This window comes from Idiotropiscis lumnitzeri, chromosome 19 (assembly GCF_059441095.1).
Source record: "Idiotropiscis lumnitzeri isolate Australia: NSW breed Sydney's pygmy pipehorse chromosome 19, RoL_Ilum_1.0, whole genome shotgun sequence".
Classification (NCBI taxonomy): Eukaryota; Metazoa; Chordata; class Actinopteri; order Syngnathiformes; family Syngnathidae; genus Idiotropiscis; species Idiotropiscis lumnitzeri.
The window spans coordinates 4625203-4648107 of record NC_142409.1 but is presented as its reverse complement, the minus strand read 5'-3'; the positions used below and the strand labels follow the sequence as shown (position 1 = coordinate 4648107).

At 39.8% G+C, this 22905-nt stretch overlaps 1 protein-coding gene across 5 annotated transcripts in view; it reads left to right on the top strand.

Moving 5' to 3' along the window:
* Positions 1 to 22905, top strand: part of ctnnd2a (catenin (cadherin-associated protein), delta 2a) — a 172055-nt gene that overhangs the window by 69093 nt on the left and 80057 nt on the right. For all 5 annotated transcript variants that reach the window (XM_088283197.1, XM_088283201.1, XM_088283199.1 and 2 more), the window contains exons 4-11: positions 5419 to 5453; positions 5557 to 5661; positions 8844 to 9016; positions 12893 to 12947; positions 14731 to 14947; positions 15313 to 15427; positions 15925 to 16057; positions 20677 to 20850. In XM_088283197.1, coding sequence (XP_088139323.1) covers positions 5419 to 5453; positions 5557 to 5661; positions 8844 to 9016; positions 12893 to 12947; positions 14731 to 14947; positions 15313 to 15427; positions 15925 to 16057; positions 20677 to 20850 — 1007 coding nt within the window. The remainder of the gene's footprint in view (positions 1 to 5418; positions 5454 to 5556; positions 5662 to 8843; positions 9017 to 12892; positions 12948 to 14730; positions 14948 to 15312; positions 15428 to 15924; positions 16058 to 20676; positions 20851 to 22905) is intronic.

Here is a 22905-nt window from a genome sequence, read left to right as displayed (position 1 = left end):
ATTTTAGACTCTCAATTATATATATGGATGTGAATCTGGACGGTTGTTTCCTTTGCAATTGGATAGCGACTAGTCCAGGATGTACCAACCTCGCCCAAGTCCTTAAATGGGACAAATTGTATAGACTAGATGGCTGGGGGAAAAATAGAGGGCCGGTGATTTTCCGCGACAGGATTAAGTCATACATCAGCTTTTTGAGATATTTTCACTTTTTTAGTTTTGAAGTTTGACCTATAAAAGCTTGCACAATACGGATTTTACCATGTTTTATAAGAGCTATGACAGAAAAGAATAAAAACATCTACCTATCACAGGGTTAATTCACAAATATTCCTAAATATACAAATTGCTATATTACATATTTATATATTATAACGAGGGTAGATTCGGAATCCATGCTAACAATTAATTTAGAAAAGTTTACTTGCTTCTCTGATTTAAATATGAATAATATATTTAAATAAACAATAAAATAACAATAAAAAAATAATAAAAATGTGTTGACCAGTGTAACATTCTAATTAGTTGCTTTTGAATTTGATGCTTCAGTCCAATTAATATTCCTTCCATACAAAAACTGGATTAATCCTCCATTTTTCGGAGCTTTTCACGTGAGCTCATGCGCCTTTTCTGTGATGAAAACCACTGCCGCTCAACTCTGTTATATTGGGTAACTTTTGTACAATTTCTTACAAAATTTCTGTTGAACACATTGACCTTTAATCACGGCATCCATGTGGAGCAGCCATACTGTTCACACACCAGAGGGGTCATGAAGTGTGATTTCTTCAGGCACACAAATCCATCACATATTTCGGCACCGTAATAGTCTACCTCTGAAGCAAATCTACTGATAGCGACTCCCTCCAAATCATACGTTAGAATATCCCCAGTGGCTTGAGTGATTTCGGCAGCCTCAGCCCCCAAACCTCCGGATCCAACCAACTGCTGCTCTTGACTGTGCGCTTGCATGTGTCGCATCAAAGTCATTGTGTGCATGAGCGGTTCACAGCATGCGATGTAATTTGGAGAGTGAATGCCATCAGAGAACAAGGCGGATGTCATTTTGCAATTTTAAGTTCTTCATTTAAGTGTTAAATTAAAAGTGACCGGTTGTTTTTCCTTTTTCACAACATGAACGTCACATTCCATATAACGCGCACACGCTCCAATCTGCTGAAGGACTGCTTGATGTCAAAAAATGCAGCTTGACAATCAGTCAAAGGTGACTCCCGTGGTCGGCGTGTCTGACGAACACTGATGACAAGATTGTTGTCAGCCTTTTGCTTTCTGTTTTCCGCATTACTCAGTAGTGTGCGGTGCTGACAGCTCATGCAACATTTTAATTCTGCCCTATTTTTTGGGCTCATCACTGGCAAGGCAATGTTTTCCCTGACAAACGGCAATTCTTATGAAATATCAAAAAACAAAAATCAGCGCTACTGTGAATTTGTTGGCTTTTCCGCAGTTTTATGGAGCCCGTCAAACAATAATTCAGTGTTTTATTATTTAGACTTTAATTTCCCTGTGTGCTCAGCAGCCGTGTACGCTTCCAATTCATATGCAAATGTCTACTACTATGCTAATACTGAGACTATTTAGCGATTGCTCTTCAGTCAAATGGGGGCTTAATGGATCCACAAGTGCATGGATCCCAAATTAATAATTTGTGTTTGCATCACCTTGAAATAAAACATTTCCACGAAAAGGAGCTGCAGCTTGTTTGTGCCATCACGTTGCCATCTCTGAGCATAATTTGAGCATATGGCGTGCTTCAAGAGATACTCCAATCCATTTTGAATAGCTTGGACCAGGCATTGCGATAGAATCTTGTGATTTAGCAGACCTTAGCTGCCTTTTTTTTCCTGCCACCTCATCCCAAACACAACTGGAAATGACTAAAAAGGCACATCTCAAGAATAGAAATAGTGGGGAAAAAAAAAAAAAAAGAAAACAACAGAAAATTGCTTTTCTCCAGTGCTGGTTTGGTGCCAGTGGGAAAACCGAGCCCTTGACTTGCCAAGTTATCAACTTGTAGCCAAGACACATGGAGATGCTTCATAAAATATATTATATGTTTTATTATTGTATATTTGCTATGCAGGATACATTGGCCGTTTACCGTTCTTTGATTTTGTTGTTGACTGGCTCAAAATTGTCCACTAGAATTCCAAACAACAGGTACAGTATTTGGATCAGCACCAAATTTGTATAGATAAGCACTTCCTGAATTTATATGAATAATTAATGACTTAGAAATGACAGGAAATTGTCCCACTTCCCCGCTAAGCTTTGTCGTTACATGAACAGCGATGGAAACATAACCTCTTTGGAGTTATTAAGCTATTAATGTAATGCAAATTTACCAGAACAGCCTCCTATGAGATCAGATAGTTATGTACTTGTCTTCGGACTTGGTGAAGCAGCATGTGGCTCACGCGGGAATAAAATAACAAAGACAACTGTTGAGGCTTGATTTACTAAAGGTACTCATTTGACTACTCACCTGGTGGACCCAAATTGCCGCATCTTCCATTAAATTACCATACACGATGTAGTTTGTGTATGAGACGATGCGCAATGACTGATTTTGAATCTTTAAATACTGAAAAGCATACGCAAATCTGTTTGAGTGAACGCATAATTATTTGCGAGCATACTATATCTTGCGGTTTTCTAGTTTCTATTAGTTAAATATAAATTGCCACAATGACTAAGATGGTCAGCTCTGGTTAAAAAAAAAAAACTACATAAAAAAATCCATCTCTAATTGTCTGACTAAAATGATTCCCCGCCCCCGCAATTAAAGTGCAGACTACAAGTTGTTCATATCCAACAGGGAGCTTTTAAATATTTTGTGCACAGTAAATGTGTGACATGCTGGGCGGTGCGAGATGCGATAGTCACGTGATCGATGGAAAACTAGACATTTGCACATGAATACAACATTTTGACGCAAGTGGAGCTTTATGTGCGGGAGAAAGCTGCGCTCTTCAAATATCGCAACATGAATTTTCAGCGCGATGCCGCATTGTTTTCTTCTTTTTTTTTTTTTTTTGTGGAAATGCCCCTTTTTTTGTTGCAGCTGTCAGTGCTCGTACATTGAAGGTGTTTTCCGTGAAGACTTTCTTTTCCAGCCTGACCAATTGAACTGTCAAAACTCACCAAAGTTTGTCTTAAGCCTCACTGGGAACAAAATTCTGCCCAATAGTTTGCGCTTCTATACTGACACAAACATGTCTTTGTCACTCGACATTGCCTTCCAGAACGTACCTTTTATCTTGCAGTCTCCACACAAGTTTTATATAAACATGAGTGAGCACGCGCACACCCACACTTACACACACGCACACACTGCATAAAAGTCAAGCTGGCGGCTTTGAGTGACAGGTTGTAGTTATCATGTCACCATGCCATGCTGACAATGATTGAGCCTTGATAATGGTTGTTATGGTAACCATCAGTGGTTTGGATGTATATCCTCAGAATTGATTTTTATGTTTTGCAGACAACATGAGTATAATATTATAAGAAATAGTACAATTGATAAAGCAATATTTTTTTCCCATAGAGGAGGGATGAAATATACATATAACATATCATTGCAAAGAACATTTTTGTCTTGAGTTCTCACTTAACTTCACATAGGTTCTGCCATGTTCTTCTTTTGAGGGCAAGCAGTGCACTCCATTTGTTCTCGATTTCTTAATAACACGATTTTCAGTTATATTTAGTTGACGGAATACACGGCTTAAACGATGGAAAATGGACTTTTAAATTGCTCGGATACCTTCGCTGGGATCTCCAAGGTGCCTGCCCAACCTTCAAGTGTGAAACCAGAAAAAAAAATATCTCGTTTGTGTGTCTTTACATGCTTTTCAGATATTGCCCCATCTGTGATTTAAAAGTTCGGCTAATTCAAATAATACCACTCTCACAACCAGTTTATGAACTTTTAACTGGTCCGCTTGTTAAATATTTACCGTTTTCTTTTATTGAAATCAATGGCCATTACTTGGAACATCTACTGTCAACAAGCCAAAAGCTTAGAAGAGCATCAGGGTTGTTGGATACAAAGATTAGCGTTAGTTAACGTTGATATCAACATTGGCTTCTATTAAACTGGCACATGAATATTAAAAAAAAAATGATTTAATATTCTTGAGAGGATTTTTGAGGAAGGTTTGAGGAAAAAGCGAATTTTTTAACCTGGATTTAAAAGGATTTACGCTCGGTGTTGACTTCACTTCTGTTGGCAGCTCATTCCATTTGTGTGCAGCATAACGGCTAAATGGAGCTTCACCATGTTTACTTTGAACTCTGGGCTCCACTAACTGTCCTGAGTCTGCCGACCTCAGTGGTCTACTGGATTTATTTTCAATCAGCATTCCTGGAATATATTCATTCTATAGACCAGTAACTGAATTTCAAAATCTATTCTACAGTCAATTTGGAGCCTGTGTAAAGCCTTTACAACTGGAGTAATATGTTTTGATCTCTTTGTCCTGGTCAGAAGCTGAGCTGCAAACATTTCGAGCAGTTATTTACTTTATTCTGCCAAGTGTCTGACCACACTGTAGAAAACTGTTTGAGATAATTAGTTTTGTGATGGCATCTTTTCCAGCACTCTGTGCTCGCTCCACATTGTTGTTTGCATCCATTTTAATGTTGCACACCTTCAAATTTGCCAAGGTTATCTGCAATTCGTCTCTTGATGCGTTTTCCCTGCTTGTGCCACATTCCTAAAACATTCAGTCTAAAACTACAAGAAGCCGCTCTGCCTGTGACGTCCATTTCCCCAGACCTCCAAACTATTCCCGCGTGTAGCTTGTGTGCAGCAGTGTGATTAGCAGAGGGCGCTGTGAGATTCAGCCGTTGAGAGTGCAGTTATGTAAAGCTTCTCTACACAACAGGATCCCTATTTTAAGAAAGTAGCAGCCTGTTGGGGTTGAAGTGTTGCGGTATTTCAAGCGGGCGCGTTCAACAAAGTAGAATGACCCTGTACTTATCTCAACTCTCAAATCTCAAAATTTTATTTTTTTTTGTCCCGCTTGTTACTCCATCCATACATAACCAATGATTTACTTTATCATACTGCCTGTTCCGAAATTTTGTGGTTTAATTGTAACGACGACGTTGTAGAAAATAGAAATGAGTCATGAACGCACGGCATTTCTAGCATGTATGTGCCATTTAAGTAATAAGAATATATTTTTTGTCAGATTCCTATATTGATCACTTTAGATAACATGGATTGTCTGATAAAATCTGATATTTAGTTGAAATTTTTAATTTTACTCTCACAGTAGAGGTTTCACCATTTTATTGATTTGTTTGATTTCTAGGACACTCATAAGACATGCATTGGACATGAATCTCTCAAAGTCATGTCTATTTGTCTTCCTGCTTTTCTTGCAGTTCGGCAGATGAACAGTTTCGTTGGAACGCTCAAGGTAATCAACACTTTACATTACAGGTCACAGTTTTAAGTAGACAAGACATTCTTCTTGTATTTGGCTCATTCCCCAAATCATTGATTGTGTTCTACTTTGTCAGCCGACGGACAAAAGGATATTGAGGATGAGTTGACCACAGGTTTGGAGTTGGTGGATTCCTGCATCCGTTCCCTCCAGGAGTCAGGAATACTTGATGGCGTGGAAAGTGAGTGTGTTTATCAGCAACATTTTGTGTGTGTGTGTGTCTGCGTGCCTAAGGGGGTGTGCGTGCGTGTGTGTGGGTGTGGGCGTGTGCCTGCATGTGTTTTTGTCTTTGTGTTTTCAGAGCCTGGCAGTGAACTTAAATAGGGCCCGATTGAATTCTTAATATTTTCCACATGCGCTCTTGACATTCCTCAACGCAAACCAAAACAGCACATTTCCAGCCCAAAATGCATAAAAACACTCGAGAGAAACTCATTTGAATTTTGACTTTTTGTGTTTGTTCACATTTGTTCTCAAGGGAGTTAATTTGTTGGAAACAAACCTTTTTTCTTTCTTTTTTTTTTTTTTCTTTTCACTAAATCGCTTAAAAATTCTGCAATTGGCTGGCAACGAGTCCTGGGTGTACACTTTCAATTTCAATTTTCTACGAAACTTGTTGCAGATATTTACTGAATTAAAAGCTTGGAATTTATGTAGAATTTTTTTGTAAGTATATTTTCAATCAAATATGGTAGATTCTTCTAATAGCTTTATCTTTTCCTTGAATATATATATATATATATATATATATATATATATATATATATATATATATAAAATGCTAATGTATATTTTGATCTTGATAGCACATATTAGCATTTCTGGTTTATTCAGATAAGCAAGTGGTTAGTATGTGTAAGTACAGACAATTTAGTGAGAGCCCATTTGAAATATGCTTGGTGGAAATACTTTATGAAAGAAAATGCTTTTGTGATCGCTCCAATTGTGGTGCTCCTGCCGTTTTGCAAATGCACATTGAAATGCACATACTGTATATCCCGCAAGCATCTCAACGTGTGGGTGCTGATAACTTCAATTCATTTTTGCGGCGCGATCTAATAAAAAAAAAGAATCTTGTATTTTTTGCAAGTTGCAGTGTAAATTGTGCGCATATCGGCAGTCACCTTTCATCCACGGCAATTTCAATAATTTTTCTCGAGCGCATGTTTGTGTGTGTTTGTTTCATTTTATAGAAAAGGACTCCAATGTGATGCACGCACACTACTGATCAGAAATGCATGTAACATACATTCACCCTCACTTACACAACTTCGTAAAAAAGAGCTGCAGACTCCCTGTAGCCAGCATCAACCCACTTTACATCACATGCAGAAATTTGAAACAAACATGTACTGTACATATTTATTTTTTTTTCTTTTGTAAGGCAACACCAAAGCTCTCTTTGACGTCTTGGGGAGCTCCGATTCACACGAAGTAATGGTTAATAATTCATGACAAGCAAGGGATTGCATGGGGATGGGATAAGACAAGTGTTTTGTGTAGGCAAGATGCTGAGGAGGTTGATCGCGGTTTTCAGGGAGAAAGTCCGTGGATGATAGAGACTAGGAAATAAGACGACATTTGTTTTTCTGGGCAAGACACTCATAGAAGGCTTTAAAAGGGACACTCATTCGTCGTTTATTTCTCATCATGGTCATGGTTCATTTAATTCTGGAGTCTATTCTGTGTTGAATCACCTGCAAGTCACTGAGAATCTTTAAGGGAATTTAGTAGGATTTCATACAAACAAATAATTAATAAAAATCCTGATCTTTCCATTTTTTTTAATTTTTTTTTTTTTTACAAAACACCACATTTTCATTTGGATTCACTGCAATAAGAATACACAACTCATGTTGCTACATACATCATGAGTATAATAGCATAGTCATATTTTTCTTTGTCTGTTTAGATTCTCACAAGGGTGAATGGAACTAACGGAACTGCTGAGTTTATGCTTTTTTTTTTTTTTTTAACCTGTCCATCCATTCATGCCAGCTGGCCGCAAGGTTTTCCATCCTTTAGAATATGTTTTGTCGACATTAATTTCATCATTTCCATCTAGATGTTTGTAACAATATATTATACCGCAAATTTCTTCCTGTGCATTCCGAGTTCACTGCACTGCGCCTGCGCGTCCGCCCTTTTAAGCGTTTCATTCATATGGCGCCTCCGCCGTGAGAGTTATAATTAAAAAAATCGCCAGCATATCAGTCTTTTTGTCAGAAATGTAAAGAGACAGTAAAAGAGCAAAAATAGTGGCCGAATGAAATATATATGAGCGATGGGAACACAAGTCACAGACCTAACTGCCCTTGAATAAAACACAATGTGATATCAACACACACGCACTGGTCCACACCACTGGCTATTGAGAGCTTTGATAACAGTGGCCTACTTAATATCACTCACATTTTCAAATACACTCCCTGGCCAAAATATTAAGCACCTGTACAATATCCAAATTTGACACAATAGAGGTCTTGAACATTCTTTTACTCAGGTAATAATGCTGCCATGTCATTCAATTAGCTAACCGAAATCTTAGAAATAGCTTTTATGTGAATTAGTACAGTTTTTGGACCACAATAAACCATAATAATACATTGTTGCTGTATTACCGAATACCGAAATAATTCTTAAAGGCAGAATTTTCATTAAATATTTTTAATATATCTAATTAGGTCAGACAACTGTACAAATGTAAATGTTCGTTGGTGACAGCCTCAAAAATAAATCCGAGTATGGACTTTTTTCAAATTTATTTGTTGATTGATTGATTTTTTTTTGTTTTTGGTGTGAAGAAGGATCAAATAATACGAGACTACCCAGCAGCCTGAGGAGTGAAGGCAGTAAAAGTAACTTTGAAAAAAGTGTCTGTTTTGCAATTCCTCGCCAAAGTCTAACATCCATGCATTGTGCAAAAGGGTTCAAATGCAGGTTTGTTCGAGTCCATGGTACGGGGTAACTTTCAACACGTTTCAGGGAGGAAATCTATCAAGTTGTTCCAACTTTTTCCTTGCAGCCTTCCTCCTCCTCCTCGTCTTCCTCATCCTCCCATGTTCTCTGTTCCTCTGTTTCTCTTTCCCTCTGCTAATCAATTATGTATGCCATCTCCAACTCACGGAGTGCTGCACTGCTGCACTATCTGCTCTGAATTGTGCTCTCTCTCTCTCTCTCTCGCTCTCTTTCTCTCTCTACGTCTCTTGCTTCCCCATTTCTCTCGCCGTCTCTCAATCGCTCCCCTTCATCCTTCACTACTGTTTGAATCTCACCCTTTTCTCTCCTAATATACATGCATACATGCACGCTCGCATGACAAACTCAACGCCCCATCTAACCGACTCCTGTCTCCATCCGTAGGACCGGCGCTCCTCTCCCAGAGTTCCTTGCAGCTCAACTCCACCCCGGAGGCTTCGCTCCAGTACTCTGCCAGCTACCATAGCAACCAGACCCTCGCCCTTAGTGACAACATCTCCGCAGCATCTCCTCAGCGCAGCGGGCAGGTTGGGGGCGCCGTGCACAGCTATAACCAGGTAGGATACGCTGAAGTCGCGCGCGAGGGAAACAAAAAGCACGACCGGGTCTTGTTCGGTTTTAACTTGGGTTTGACTTTTTCAGTCGTTAGAACAACTTGAGTGATCAATTTGAAGAGCCCGCATGTACTTTTACAGCAAGATGTTTTCATGCTTTTCTCGTAGCTCCAGTTGTGCGTCATAACACTGAGCAAACATCGCTGCTCATCTTTTGGCTCGCTTTTATTTCCACATCAAACAGTTGCACGCCTGTCTCTCACGTATCCCGTATTGCATCGGTGAAGAGGTTCAACCCAAACATTTCAAAGTTTTCAAACATGGTTAAAGCTGTTATTAAGGAGACCGGTAATAAGCTGTTCACCCGCACGCAATTAAGAGCACTCAAAAGCACCCCTGTGAGTGTTGTGTTTATGAAGCTGCAGTGGAATCCACATGATAATCACAGCAGTGTGTTAATGAAGAGTAATAGAGTACGTCCAGATTTCCAAGGTGATGCATTATTGCCATAAACATGCTCATTTGCCCACGAGGGGCCTCGCAAACAGACGCTCAAATGCCTGCCTTCATTAATAGATGCAGTGTTTTTGAAGATATTTGGGCCTTAATATTTCATTGCACCAGCTCTGTGATCATTAAGTTTCCGGGATTTTACCGTCTGAAGACGACTTGTTCTTGGCGTTTTCCCACATAATTCCACATTATTAATTGCCGCATTTGTGCCATGGCAGTGATTCCTCCTCTTTCTTCACCTCCTCCTCCTCTTGGCTCACCATTGCTGTATGTGTGTGTGTGTGTCTATGGCTTTCTATGTAATCGCCTCTCATGTTTTGGCCTTGTCAGTGTAATTGGGCCAGAGCTGTCAGAGAGGGTCACGAATTGACGTTTTCACAAGCTACTGCTGCAGCTCGATGAGCAGGTGCGGCCCACAGGCATGCACGGTCCATGCATGTTTTTATTAGCGTGTGCTTCCCTGGGCTGAGCTTGACCCAGGTATTGTTTTTATATTTTGGATTATGTGTCTACATAAGCACGTTTAAAGTTGGAGTTGCCGTTCCAGGTGGATTTTTGAGGGGAAATGGAAAGGAGCAGCGTGTTGGTGCTCTTCTGCAGGGTATTTATAACCCTGAGAGGCTTTGCTTTAATAATACATGGCTACATGGCACCTCAACTACTCCAGTGTTTTATTGGCAGAAGTAGCACTGCAAAGGTGACAACCGCTGCAATGGAGAAAGCTCGCTCTGGCTCGCTAATCATTTACTTGCTTTCTTAATGGCTCATCAAGCTGTCCTAAAGCTGCCTTTAACATGGGCTACTTCCGCAAATCATTATCGGGGCATCTTGAAATCACTTTTTGGGACCAGCATCTTATTTCTGTTAGCAATTGGCTTTGTAAGCTACCGGGTCCCATGATGCTTCTTCTTTGGGTACATGCTGATGAAGAGATGAGATCTGACTTGAAATAGACACTTTTAATGAGTTACTCCACCATGCATTTTTAATTAGAGGTGCATGATAAGGGGTGTATTGTGAGGGGGGGGGGGTACCAAAAAAAAAAAGGTAAATATTGTACATTTTCTGCGCTATATACTGTATATCTCAATTTCACTCCAACATACAATATTGATAATCCAATTTTGAAAGAAGACAAAAAACATGTTTATCTCTATTATGAAAATCATTAAGTTGTTTTGATGTGTGTTTCTAATTTATTCATGAAGGTTACATGGGAAATGAGATGATTTCAGCAAACTATAATGAGCAGCTGAGGAAGCGGTAAAAAGCAGATGATAATTAGGTGGAGTCCAACTCACAGAAGTTGGAACAACAAGAGGTGTTCATTTGTTAATTGAACGTATTTGAGTTGCAGTCTGACCAACTGTATTCTAATTTGACATACGAGTTTCAGACCGGGGATTGAAACCCACATGGACACTAAAAATGTTGATCTGATTCGGACTTGCGTGTTCATGTGTCACATTTTTGATTGGATAAAGTTTTTTGGACATACGCAGATTGACCAAATATACCGGACGTTTTAGCAGAAATGTTGTTCGGAATAAAATCTTGATCGGGGCAAATTATTCCAAGTGGGGTGTGCGCAGAAGCATTTTTATTCCGATCAGGCTTTTAATAACGGATAAATATGTCCGTGTAAATATAGTAATATTATGAGCATAAACCAGGATATCGTTGCCAAGTTGTGGATTGTTACTCATGATCAGTTTTACAAATAAACCAGAAATACATACTTGTATTTAAAAAAAAAATTGCACAACAGTGTTTTCTTTTGTGGACATTAATTCTTTCTATATTTTTTTATTCATTTTTTTTTTTATTCTCGCAAGATTTTTTTGTCCATGTAAAAGTATCATTAGAACTTTTTGAACTGGTGTTCTGTGATCTTCCTCCAACGATAGTTTTGCTGAGCGGGCATGGCCTTTTTTGCACTGTTGCAACTATTCCGCACACATGTACATTGTTTGTGCATACACACGCATCTTCTTTTAGATGCTATTTAATCTTGCCATTAATTGCGCAATGCCAGAAAAGGTAGCGTTTTATTTATTTATTTATTTATTTTATTTTTGCAAGCCAATGTGGAATGATGCCGGGGCCTCAAGGTGACTCATCAACTGTGTGCTTGCATGATGGCCTATTATAGGCGCTCAAGTGGGTAATAATGTTTCTGGATCACCTTTCCAGCACTAAGCGTCAACATAAGGCTGTGAGGCTCAGCTGAGCACTGGCATATGTCCTTCTCCCTCCCACTGCCGTGTGTAAAAACTAAGGCAGCAATTTCTCATTTAGATTTTTTTTTTTTTTATTTATAAAGAAATGGTGCCAAATATAGTACCGGTCTGTTTTTTTTTTTTCTAAGCAGAATTTGGTGCCACCTGCCATGGAACAAAAATAAAACTACTGTATGCGGATTTGTAGTTAGTTTTATTTGGCTCACGTTCAAAGTTTATATGTTTGCAAAGGTGCTTGGATACTAGTTTGTAAAAGGTTGCTAAAGTTATGATCTGCATTACAGTAGTTTAATTTTAATGGGCCATAATTATTGGAATCTGGTTGTTTTATTGAAAAACTTTTATGATCCATTCATGATCATAAACAATTGCAGCATGCCTGTGGGATCCACCGTGGAAGACTCCAACCATGTGTTTCTAGTTTTGAAATGAACTGGCCACAAAGGAAAACACGTGTTCACTAATTGCAAAGCATTACTTTGTACTAAGAAATCCGACGAAATTCTTGTGGGAAGCGGCTCACAATAGACCTCACGGATCGCATTTTATCTTGGCTTCAGTGAGCTTCACAGTAGCTGAGCAAATGTGCGTCTCATCTTTTCGATTTGGTTCCACATTAGTGGATGTTGGTTAGATTGCAGTTAAAAAAACAAAACAATGTGAATTATTTAACGTCCTGGATTTGATTTGCTTTCTTTAACTTTGGTGGCAGGGTTTATGTGACCATACATGATATTTAATATGTTAATACACAAAGCCTTTGTAGTTGTCTCCTCGACTTTGAGTAGGTGGTACAACAAGGCTTAATGAGAGATTATTTCGGTCAGAGCAGCTCGTCTGAGTTCATCGTTTGCTTCAAGAGTCTGTTTGAATCCCCCCACTGTGTTCTGCAGGGATTTCATTACGTTCTCTCGGAGGTTCATGCAGGCCTCCTTGCTCAAAGATGTGACCGAAGTCATTGTGCATAAAAGATTTTTAATGCTTCCTACTCTTCATCTCTTTCTTCCCCCATCCGTTCACTCTGCATTTTTCCCGTACCATTCCGTTACCTCCCCAACCCTTCACTCTGTAATTATTCATCCTTCCTTTCCCCTCCCTCCTTTGTATTTCTTACGCCAACCCACAGGTGACTTCGAGCCGTGCAGCCCAGCAGCAACAATCACAAAGTGGGGCAGGGTCGGGTAAGTTTTCACTTCTCCCGTTGTTCTTTTTCTGGCCTCCGGCCAATTAGCCATATATTTTTATTGTATAAAGAAATCCAGCTGACATTGCATGACAGTTTGCTGAGTTGCTGAAATTTGATATCACTGACAGTGATATCAAATAATCGTTTGTGCTGCTTGTTAGCTCATGGAAGTGATTTGTAACACGCAAAGCTTGACACCATACACCGGAGGTGTCCAAACTTTTTTTTATTCTGTCTTTAGACTTGATGAAGCAGCATGTGGCTCATGTTACACATTTTCTTTGTACGTCCTGTTCCAAGAAGTTGTAAGTGTGCATTTGTTTACCGTGTCCTCTTTCTTGGAAGGAACAACTATCGAAAAACAACTCTTGGTCTTTTGCACTGTTTATTACAGTGATACACAAACCAAGTGACTACTTATTACTTTTTCTATCCAAAGAAATGAGGATTTCTGTTTGTAAACACTTGGAGTCACTGTCTTAAAAAGCCCAAGTCCCAATCCCTGGGGTGCTGATCTGACTTTATATCAAATCAATCACTAAAACGGCCATTCACCATCTGAAAATGCCATCCAGATTGAAGTGTTGCATGCTCCGAGCAGAACAGGAGAATCTCATTCATGCTTTTATCTCCAGCGGACTTGATTGTTAGTGGTCTTCTGACAGGACTCCCTCAAAAGAGCTGCCGCTCGGGCACTGCCCAGAACAAAGACATCAGATCATATTACCCCTGCCCTAAAGCCTTTACATTGGCTCCCAGTTAGATGTAGAATAAACTTTAAAGTTGGGCTACTGATCTTTAAATTACTAAATGTTTGGTCTGAATAGATTAAAGACTATGCTAATTGAATATAAACCCAGAAGAACTCTGAAGTCTGCAGATTTGGGTCATTTGGAACCAAGAGGTCAAAGCAAACGTGGTGATGTAGCATTTAGCGGTTGTGCTCCATGCAAATGAAATTAGATGCCAACAGTAGTGAAATCAGCCCCAAGTGGAAATACTTCTAAATCCAGGGTAAAAACTGAACCCCGCCCCGTACCTCTGGTTAAGGTCATTTATAGCTTTTGTATTTTTTTTTCCCCACAAAGCATCTTTCTGTTTTTTTGTGACGTTAATAAGCTACTTACTTCTTTATTTTGCTTTCAAATGTCTTAAATTATTTAAATTTGATTTTTAATTACGTGTGAAGCACATTGAGTTACTTTATGAATGAAATCTAAATAAAGCTGCCTTCCCTTGCCTCCTAGTGAGATATACAGACAGACTACAAGCCGCACATTGTATAATATGAAATCATGTCTTCCAAGTATGTTAGTGACACATCATTTTTTTTCCCGAATTGGCTCTTTATCTGCCTTTACTCACAGCCTCCTCTTATTCATCCATCTTTTGACACTTCTTTGGAGTCGGGTCACGGACACCCACAGTGAGGCTCCAGCTCTTCCTGAGGGACCCTAAGGTGTCCACTGTGCCTGATGGACTATGACTTGTGTAATATCGGTCTACCCACAACATAAATTATACACTGACTGGATTCTTTATTTTGTGCACCACCTGCACATTATTACGAGAGCAAATAAAGTGAGAGAGATGGAGCAAATAATACCCCGGATGGATTAATGGTACCTGATGATGTGGCCAGATAGTGTTTGTCTATTGTCTTTTAGGTTTATCTGTAAGACTTTATTGACTCCGATCATATCCTTGATGGATAGTGTCATGTATATCAAAACTATATGCTCTGAAGTTAGACCCTCGTTATTTCTTCTGTCCTGCAGGCATCTACTACTCCAGCTCAACCTTACCAGCCCAGCGTGTCAATTCCCCTCTATGCGGCGGGGGAGGGGGCTCAGGCCCAGGGTCCCCAAATAAACTCCAACGCCTGGGATCGGCGTCTGATTCCCTGGGGTACGCCACCACTCAACGCCTGCCTTCCTCCTCCTCGTCCTCTCCCAGCAAACAGTGTTCTGCTAATCGACTGGCTAAGTCATTCAGGTACACGAGTGACTGTGATGCTCACCCCTGATTTTGATGAATGGCTGTTGATAGTGAGGATGAAAAGGAAGGCTGACGAACAGAATTTTACATTAAACACATCACTCTTCCAGATGACGACAGGGCGGATAATAAATAATTCAATATGATTGAAAGTATCATAGGTTGCAGTTGAAAATAGGACATAGCCCTTAGTGCGCTATTGAGTTTCCCAAACTTTGGGACAATACTTTAAAGGTCAGCACACAAATGTACTTTTTAAATTAGTTTGTTCTTTCTGTATAAATTCATCAACAACACAAGTGCAATGAATTACAATGCTTTTTATTCAGAGATGTTGCAAATGATGTTTTTTTGTCCTCTAGTACCAACGTTGCCGTGACAACAGGGGGTGGTGGCGGTTCTCCCCTGAGGTTGGCCTCTCCACTCAACTCCACTGCCACTGGGGGAGGGGCCGGCTCATCATCCCCCCTTCATCAGGTAAAAAAAACTCCTAAGACACACTATGGCTGTCAGTTTCATATCGAGTAAAAAGATGGAAAAATATTGTTAAACTACAATTTGAGCATTATCATCCCTGTAAGAGGATTTTAAAATGCTTTTTTCACTCTCGTCAAAGTTTGCTTCATTCTGAATTTTGAAAGTCTGTTTACGTTGTACCAATATGAATCTTTTGTGTGGCACTTGTGCTCTCCGATTGAGTTATATAACCCTAAGTGCTTCCAAGTGATATACACAAAGTGACAATTTCCATCTATAAACCCACTTTAGGCAACTTTAGCATGTGTAAATGGAAACAAAAGTGAGTTGGTTTAGCAAATTGAAAAGTACAGGAACCAATTGAACCTAAACGCGTTTACACCTCGCTGCCAACAGAGAGTGAATAAAGTAATTGCGCCAGTTTATGTGCTTAATCTTTCTCACTCCCTGAGCTTATTTAGCACTATTTGACTGAGAACCTCTCCTTGGCTTTGCAGATGAGCTCAGGCATTGGCAGTTATGCCACTTTGTCTCCCAAACGGCTCGCAGCTCACCACGCGTCCGACCAGTACAAGATTTCCCATGAGCTCTACGCAACGGCTACACTCCAGAGGCCCGGCAGTCTAGCAGGTGAGAGTTTCGAAACACTCGCATAGTCTCACGCTACATTTATTGTTATCGTCGTCATTACTACTGCATATATGTCAGAGGTCTTGATAAGTCAACACCTACAGTGGTACAGTGACGCTGTTTGAACTTCAATTTGGTCCACGTTCAAAATAATTGATAGGAAACTTTATTAGCAATAACTTAGTCCCGAGTGGGTACTGTCTGCGTCGTAAAACCTTTATTAACTGCTTGCGCCGTATTGTGTTATATACACACTTTTTTCAGCCCTTAGGAAATTCTGCAAATTATTGAATCAATATTAAAGAGTATTATTTCAATACCTCACATCGCTGCTTCACCTCAGGCATCCGATTTTTGACATTAACTTTTAAGTATGAAATAAAATCAACCTCGAGACTCATTAACACGTTCTAATTTTTGTTATTGCTCAATGTGCATGTTATGGCTAGAACCCAAACAGATTTGGTCACATTTGGCATTCACTTAGAAGAGCTATCGATGAAAACGTTCATCACCTGCGCAAGTATTTGTTGTGTTGCTGAAAAGGAAAAAACAGCTTGTGAAAAAAATCTATAAGGATGTCAATATTGCTTTGTTTTTTGTTTTATGATGGAGCCCCTTTGTTGCATATCAGTGCCTCGCTCAGCCATTCTTAGAAAGGTCAAGTGCTGCGTTTACGTCGATTGAATTAACTGATCTGTGAACGACACCGCCGGCGTCTTGCGGTTAGTATCTTGAGATTTACGTCCACATGCAAGCGTGCAAAAAATGTTTTGGAGCGTTCTCATGGCTGTCCTCTATCAAGAACAGCATAACTGTTTGTAAGTGTTTCAGCTGAGGGTATTGGTTTTTTAAATATCTGACGGAGGCTGCTTTCGGAATTGGGAGGTGTCGGCATAATGTCATGTAGGGATGGGACAAATGGTCCTAATATGGGGAAAAAAAATAACAATCATAATTTTTTTTTTTAAGAATGTATTGTCGTTGACATGGCAGAATCTCGCACTGAATGTTCTGAACTCCTGTGTTTTTCTTTTTTTAAGTTGAAACTTATCGCAAATTTGGCACTTAGTTTTTTTTTTTTTAGAAGTTCTAGTTTATATTGTTTGGGAATTTGGCTGACCGTGCTGCGCCATGCTGGTCATTTTCTATTACATGCCCCCAGTGTGCCTGACCATTTGGTGGCAGAAAGTAGAATTTAGAACGGCTGCAACCATGTCTAAGTTGTGGCACAGGTGGTGTCAACAAATCTGGTGGATTTGAAGCCAGCGCAGGCAGATTTGGCACTCTTCTGGTGTGTCTCATTGATGTCATCAAACAATTGCAATCATTGTGGATTTCAATTAATTCAGGGTTGAAGGCGGTATCCAAGTGTGCGCGCCACAGTGGCCAACTTTACATCATCCACCAGTGGAAATTGTCTTGGCGTTCCTTGTAAACATACTTAGACGCCTGCAGATATCCTACATATACTTAAGCGAGTCCCTTTCTGCTTCGGTGATGTAGATGATGCCTCATCGGCGGTGAATTTAAAGGCAATGGGAGTAGTTGTTCACTCCCGCAACGGCGCAAACGCACGTTTCCGGCTGCACATGTCTCCAAAAATGGAGATTAAAGTATTTGTCTATAAAGCAAAAAAAAATTGCTACTGACATGTTGGTATAGTATTGTTGCACAAACAACAAGACTAATAATCCTAAAGCACTTATGACGAGTAGGGAGAATAGCACCCAACATGGTGGAATGCGAAAAATGACTAAACAAACATGGAGTAGAGCAAGGAGGGAGCCTAGGAAAATGTCAAAACATACAGGGAATAACAAGAAGCACAACAAAAAAAAAAAAAAACATGGAGCCATGATAAATGCCAGAGCGGGCTACAATGCAGCACAGCAAACGACAAAGATAAAGGGACGATAGGGGATACAAAGTGGGGGAGCCTTTATCCAATAGTCCCCATGTGCTGCTAATTGCTTGACTCCTTCGTTGCCTAGGCGAAAGAAAAACACAGAAGAGTCAGCTGACAAAAAAAAAAAAAAATCAGAGAGGAACGTGACAAGAATCCACTGATTAATTATTCCCATTTGGACTTGGTAACGAGTAGGTTGAGGAATGAAACTCATTCATGTATGGCGCCGACGCTGAGAGCAAGCAATGACAGTAGTAATTGACACTTGGTTGACGTCGAATGGTAGTGCCCGAGGCGCAGTTGTGATCCCTTTGGATGGTCAAGTAGAAAGCCTTGCTCTATTTCAGAATTAACTGGCCATGAAATTCGTTGGCAGTACATTTACAGTGCAGCCATGAGGAAAAAAAAAATGTTGGACCACCCAAGTCTAGTTTCTTCAGTTTCATTCATTTCAAATGCTTGCTACATCTGAAAGTACATTTGCTCGGACAAATATACTGTAATGATGACATCACAAACAGCTCTTCAGAGTTTTACTTGAGAGCTTTCAAATGTTAAAATCTGATTTTAGGTAATCAATGGGTAAAATAACCAGTAAATTGAAGATTTTCTTTTTTCATGACTCTATAACCTTTTTCCAAGATTCTGTGCTGAGTCGTCACTCATGCACTTAATCCAAAAGGAATCACAAATATTCTGCAAATATCTTTACTGTTTTCTTTGCTTTGAATCCTTTTCACACAACAAATATCACTTAGGCACCCAAGGGCCAACATTCATTCATACATTTTGTACGCCTTAAATATTTGACTGAATTAAACATCATGGCAGGGCTATTTTCTGCACCAATTTTTTCCTGCTCCCTTTTGGAAGAAAGAGGTCAGTTCTTCTGCAAGTAAGGCCCTTTGAGTCTTAAAAAAAAAAAGAATAAAGAAATAAAAAGCAACTCATCAAGACTTCAAAGATGAAATGGATCAGAAGGAGGGAGCCAGTTTGGATGAGTCATGCTGTTAAACGCGTGTGTCTTGACTCTTTATTAGCTCCCTAACTTGCAAATTTGGACTCTTTCTGTCAAAATCTAGGTTCTTTTACAGCTTTCTCATTGCTTTCTTGTTTCTGTCACTGCAGTGTAACTTAGTGGGTGTCCCAAATATATGCTTGTGAGCCTCATGGTTAGTTGTGCTGTAATGGCAATGGGGGGCCTCAACTAAGAACTAAAAAAACGGGTGTTGCCAACATTTTAACAAAGGCTTTATTGGCAGAAACAACTTTTTTCCTTATTCTGTCAGGATTTGGTAGGGATACTTCATGAATACTGACTTAATTGCCCCTTCATCCATGCACAACCCACCCATGCACCTTGCTTTGTGGAGAATGAGGAGGGAAAAAAAGCCTTCCCAGTATTTTAATCGTGCAAAAATGTCTTGGAAAGATGGATGATTAAGTGTCAGAATAGAACAAGGTCCAAGCCAAATCCTGATTGATTATAGATTTTTTTTTTTTTAATAGAGGTGTGTCCCTGACTCCCCTCCCCCTCCCTGCACCTTATATGGTGTCAATGATCCCCATAAGAAGGCTTTTATCGAATGGTATCTGACACATTATGGAAGGCTTAAGAGTTCACCGCTTTAAATTGGTGGCAAAGTGACTGAGAGGTTTAAATCTTGGAGTTGGGCTCGTTCCTCCCACTCAGCACGTGACTCGCCATCGACCGAGAGCTAATGTGACCCGATAGCTCCACTGGACCGTCTTTCTCTCATGCTTTCTCTCATTCACTCTCACCCATGTCTTTCTTGTGTGCGTGTGTGTGTCCGTGCGTGTGTTGGTGTGTGCGTGTAGATATGTGAGGGTGTGCGTGCCTATATATATATATATATATATATATATATATATATATATATATATATATATATATATATATATATATATCTCAACTTTCTTAATTCAATGCCCTCTTGTTGTCGGGGGCAAGGTACAGCCTTAGAGTTGTTCGTTTGCCACTGTAACGAACAAATGCCTGCTGTCGATGATGTCTTCGCGTCGTCCTGTGAATTTGGACCTCCTGCCAAACACACCGCATCTCATTATTTTATTGCTGACAAACAGCAATGTGTTCAGAGGAGATAAAAAAAAAAGAAGAAATGCAGTGACATCTTTCTCTCCTTTTCATTTTTGTTACCTTCTGCTTATTATCTATCATTTCTACGAGTGCTCGTGTCACCATGGTGTACTTACTGTCTCCTTTTTAATGCCTGCTGTTGATTACACTCTTATCAATATGTAAATGGTAGACCTTTGTAAAATCTTGCACCCAAATGGGGAAATTTGGTGAGGTCTTGGAGTAAAAGGCTAAAAGGGCTTTGTACAGCTTATTACACCACCCACTTTCGCACGCGTTTCTTCCTTTTACTCTCGACACTCCTCACAATAAGTGCCCATCCAAATGTGAGCGTATTCACCTCTTTTCTTATTCCTCTACTTATTCATCCTCTTCATAACAATATATTTGACTCCACACTTTGCAGCCATCAAGGTCATGATGACTCCTTGTTGAGTCATATTTTTTTTCATGGCCCTCCTAAAATCTGCTTTCCTCCTGTACTCCAAAATCAAACTGACATATAGAGGGTGTGTGGAAGGGGGTTTGAGGGGCAAATAAAACTTTTTTTTTTTTTTTTTAAAGTTTCTCTTTCTTCTCTGTTCACTCCAGGCTCTCGTGGCTCCTACAGTAGTCAGCATAGCCAAGAGCCCCTCCGACCCTTGGGGTCCCCCGAGCACCATATAGACCCCATATATGAGGAACGTATCTACCACAACAAGGGTCCCATGAGGAGCCTCAGCCAGAGCCAAGGGCCTGACACTGGCCCCTATCGCAACAACACCGGTAGGCAATTTTCATATTGGCCTGATTGAACTCTAAACTTCATGTTTAATCTTTAGATCAGGTGTGGGCAAACTACGGTCCGGGGGCCACATGCAGCCAGTTAAACTTGAAAAAAAATTAAATGAATAAACCTTGTTAATGTTTTACTTTCTAAATACTGTAGTTTTTCAAAGCCATATATATTGTTGAAACACTTTTGTTCACTTTCATTTAAAATTAAAAAAAAATTAAAAATTGAATTTTTTTTCTCCGATGAGGTGAGGTTACCAAAACAGTCCATCCATCTGCTGCTGGTGCGGCCCCTCTGTCAAATTTTAGAACCCATTGTGGCCCGCCAATCAAAAAGTTTGCCCACCCCTGCTTTAGATCCTATTTGTTCAAGTTTTGAATAGATTCTTTCTATTCTAAGTAATTGTAATAGAACCATTTACAACATGTTTATAATTGTGGTGGTCATTTTCTGTGGTACGCAACTACATTGTGCACTGTAAGACATATTCATTCCCCTCATCTTCCTTGTGTAACTCCATTGTTGCCAATGTATTTTTAATAAGGCCTCACTGCGCTTATCTCAGTGCGGGTTTAGGTACGCCGTGTTAATCCCATTAACATTATCATACCCACATGAAAACACCCAAGTGGTTCCGCCACGCTCACAGCTCCCTTGATGTCATTAGCAAGCCTAGCCGTAATAGCTATCATTAGCATTTGGGTCAGAACCACGGCAGTAAATATGGCACTCCAGACTTGCATTGAAGTTGATCGGTTTCACTTGTTGAAAATTGCCTTCAATCACATAGCCCTAACTTTCTAGGTACGCTTCAGCATTAACGGATCACTGGCAGTGCGCTTCTCATGAAAATCTGTATCGTGCATGCGCAGCGATAGGATTGTCTTCCTGAGAAGTGTTTTAATTAAATAAGTGTGCTTCAGAAGTGGTTGGAGAAATTTCACTGTTATCGCTCATTTACTGTTCCTTTTATTTGTGGGTTCAAAAGATGAGTCTAAGAAAACACACAAAGGAAATTTGCACAGAAGCTCCAAAAATCAATAGGACGCAAAGTAAAGCTTGCGCTTTTAATTACAACCCTTGAGCTTCACAACACGCCGCTCCCAAACTCCCAGCATCACAATTGTTTCCATACGCAATTTAAAGCCAAATACACTTTAGGGCCGACGAGCTAGTAGATCAACAACAAAGTTAATAAGTGAGTCATTTGTATCGTATGTGCAGTGACTATAAGAATGTCAAAATGGGATTCGCATTGTATAAGTGATTGCACATAATGAACTGATAATTGAGATGTGCTGATCTGGTGACCACTAAGCCATTAATTATGTCACGTTGCCATTTCTTGGCAATGGCAGACTCACATTATTAAGCTGCGGTGGTTCAGTGTAATACATTCTTAAAAAATGGTCACTCACGGTGGAAAGAAAGGAGCGATAATTGCGCCGTATTCCTTCAATAATTGTCAAAGTTGCATTCCTGAGGACACTGCATGCTGAATGCCATCAATTTATGTGATGTGCACTCTTTTTTTTAAATTATTTTTATGTAATCCTATGTTACGCGTGATGATATTTCAAGATAGGGTTCAACTGGTTATTATATTATTGTTCATTTTAGTTTAAAGCAATCCTGTTCCTTGGGGGCCGGTGTCCTGTCTGTTTTCCATCTCTTCCCACTGCAGCACACCTGATTCAAACGAAAAGGATCATTATCTAGCTTCTGTAGACCTTACTGATTATCTGATCATTTGAATCTGGTGTGTTGCAGCAAGGGGGAAGTGGAAAACAGGCAGGACAGCAGCCCTCTAGGAACAGGATTGAGGACCCCTGCTTTAAAGTGTTGCGGGATATATTCTGTTTGTAGTATCTCAGTTTCAATAAGAGGGCCGATCTCTGAGTTAGCACTTTAATCAATGAACCTAACGAATGATCAATAACCAATATTGCTGTTGGCTTCTCAGTAGTCTTTTGCGGGTTTTACCACATTTGATTGGGATATGGATTCTGAATACTGGTCTCTATCCTGTTCTGTTTTAAAAGCAG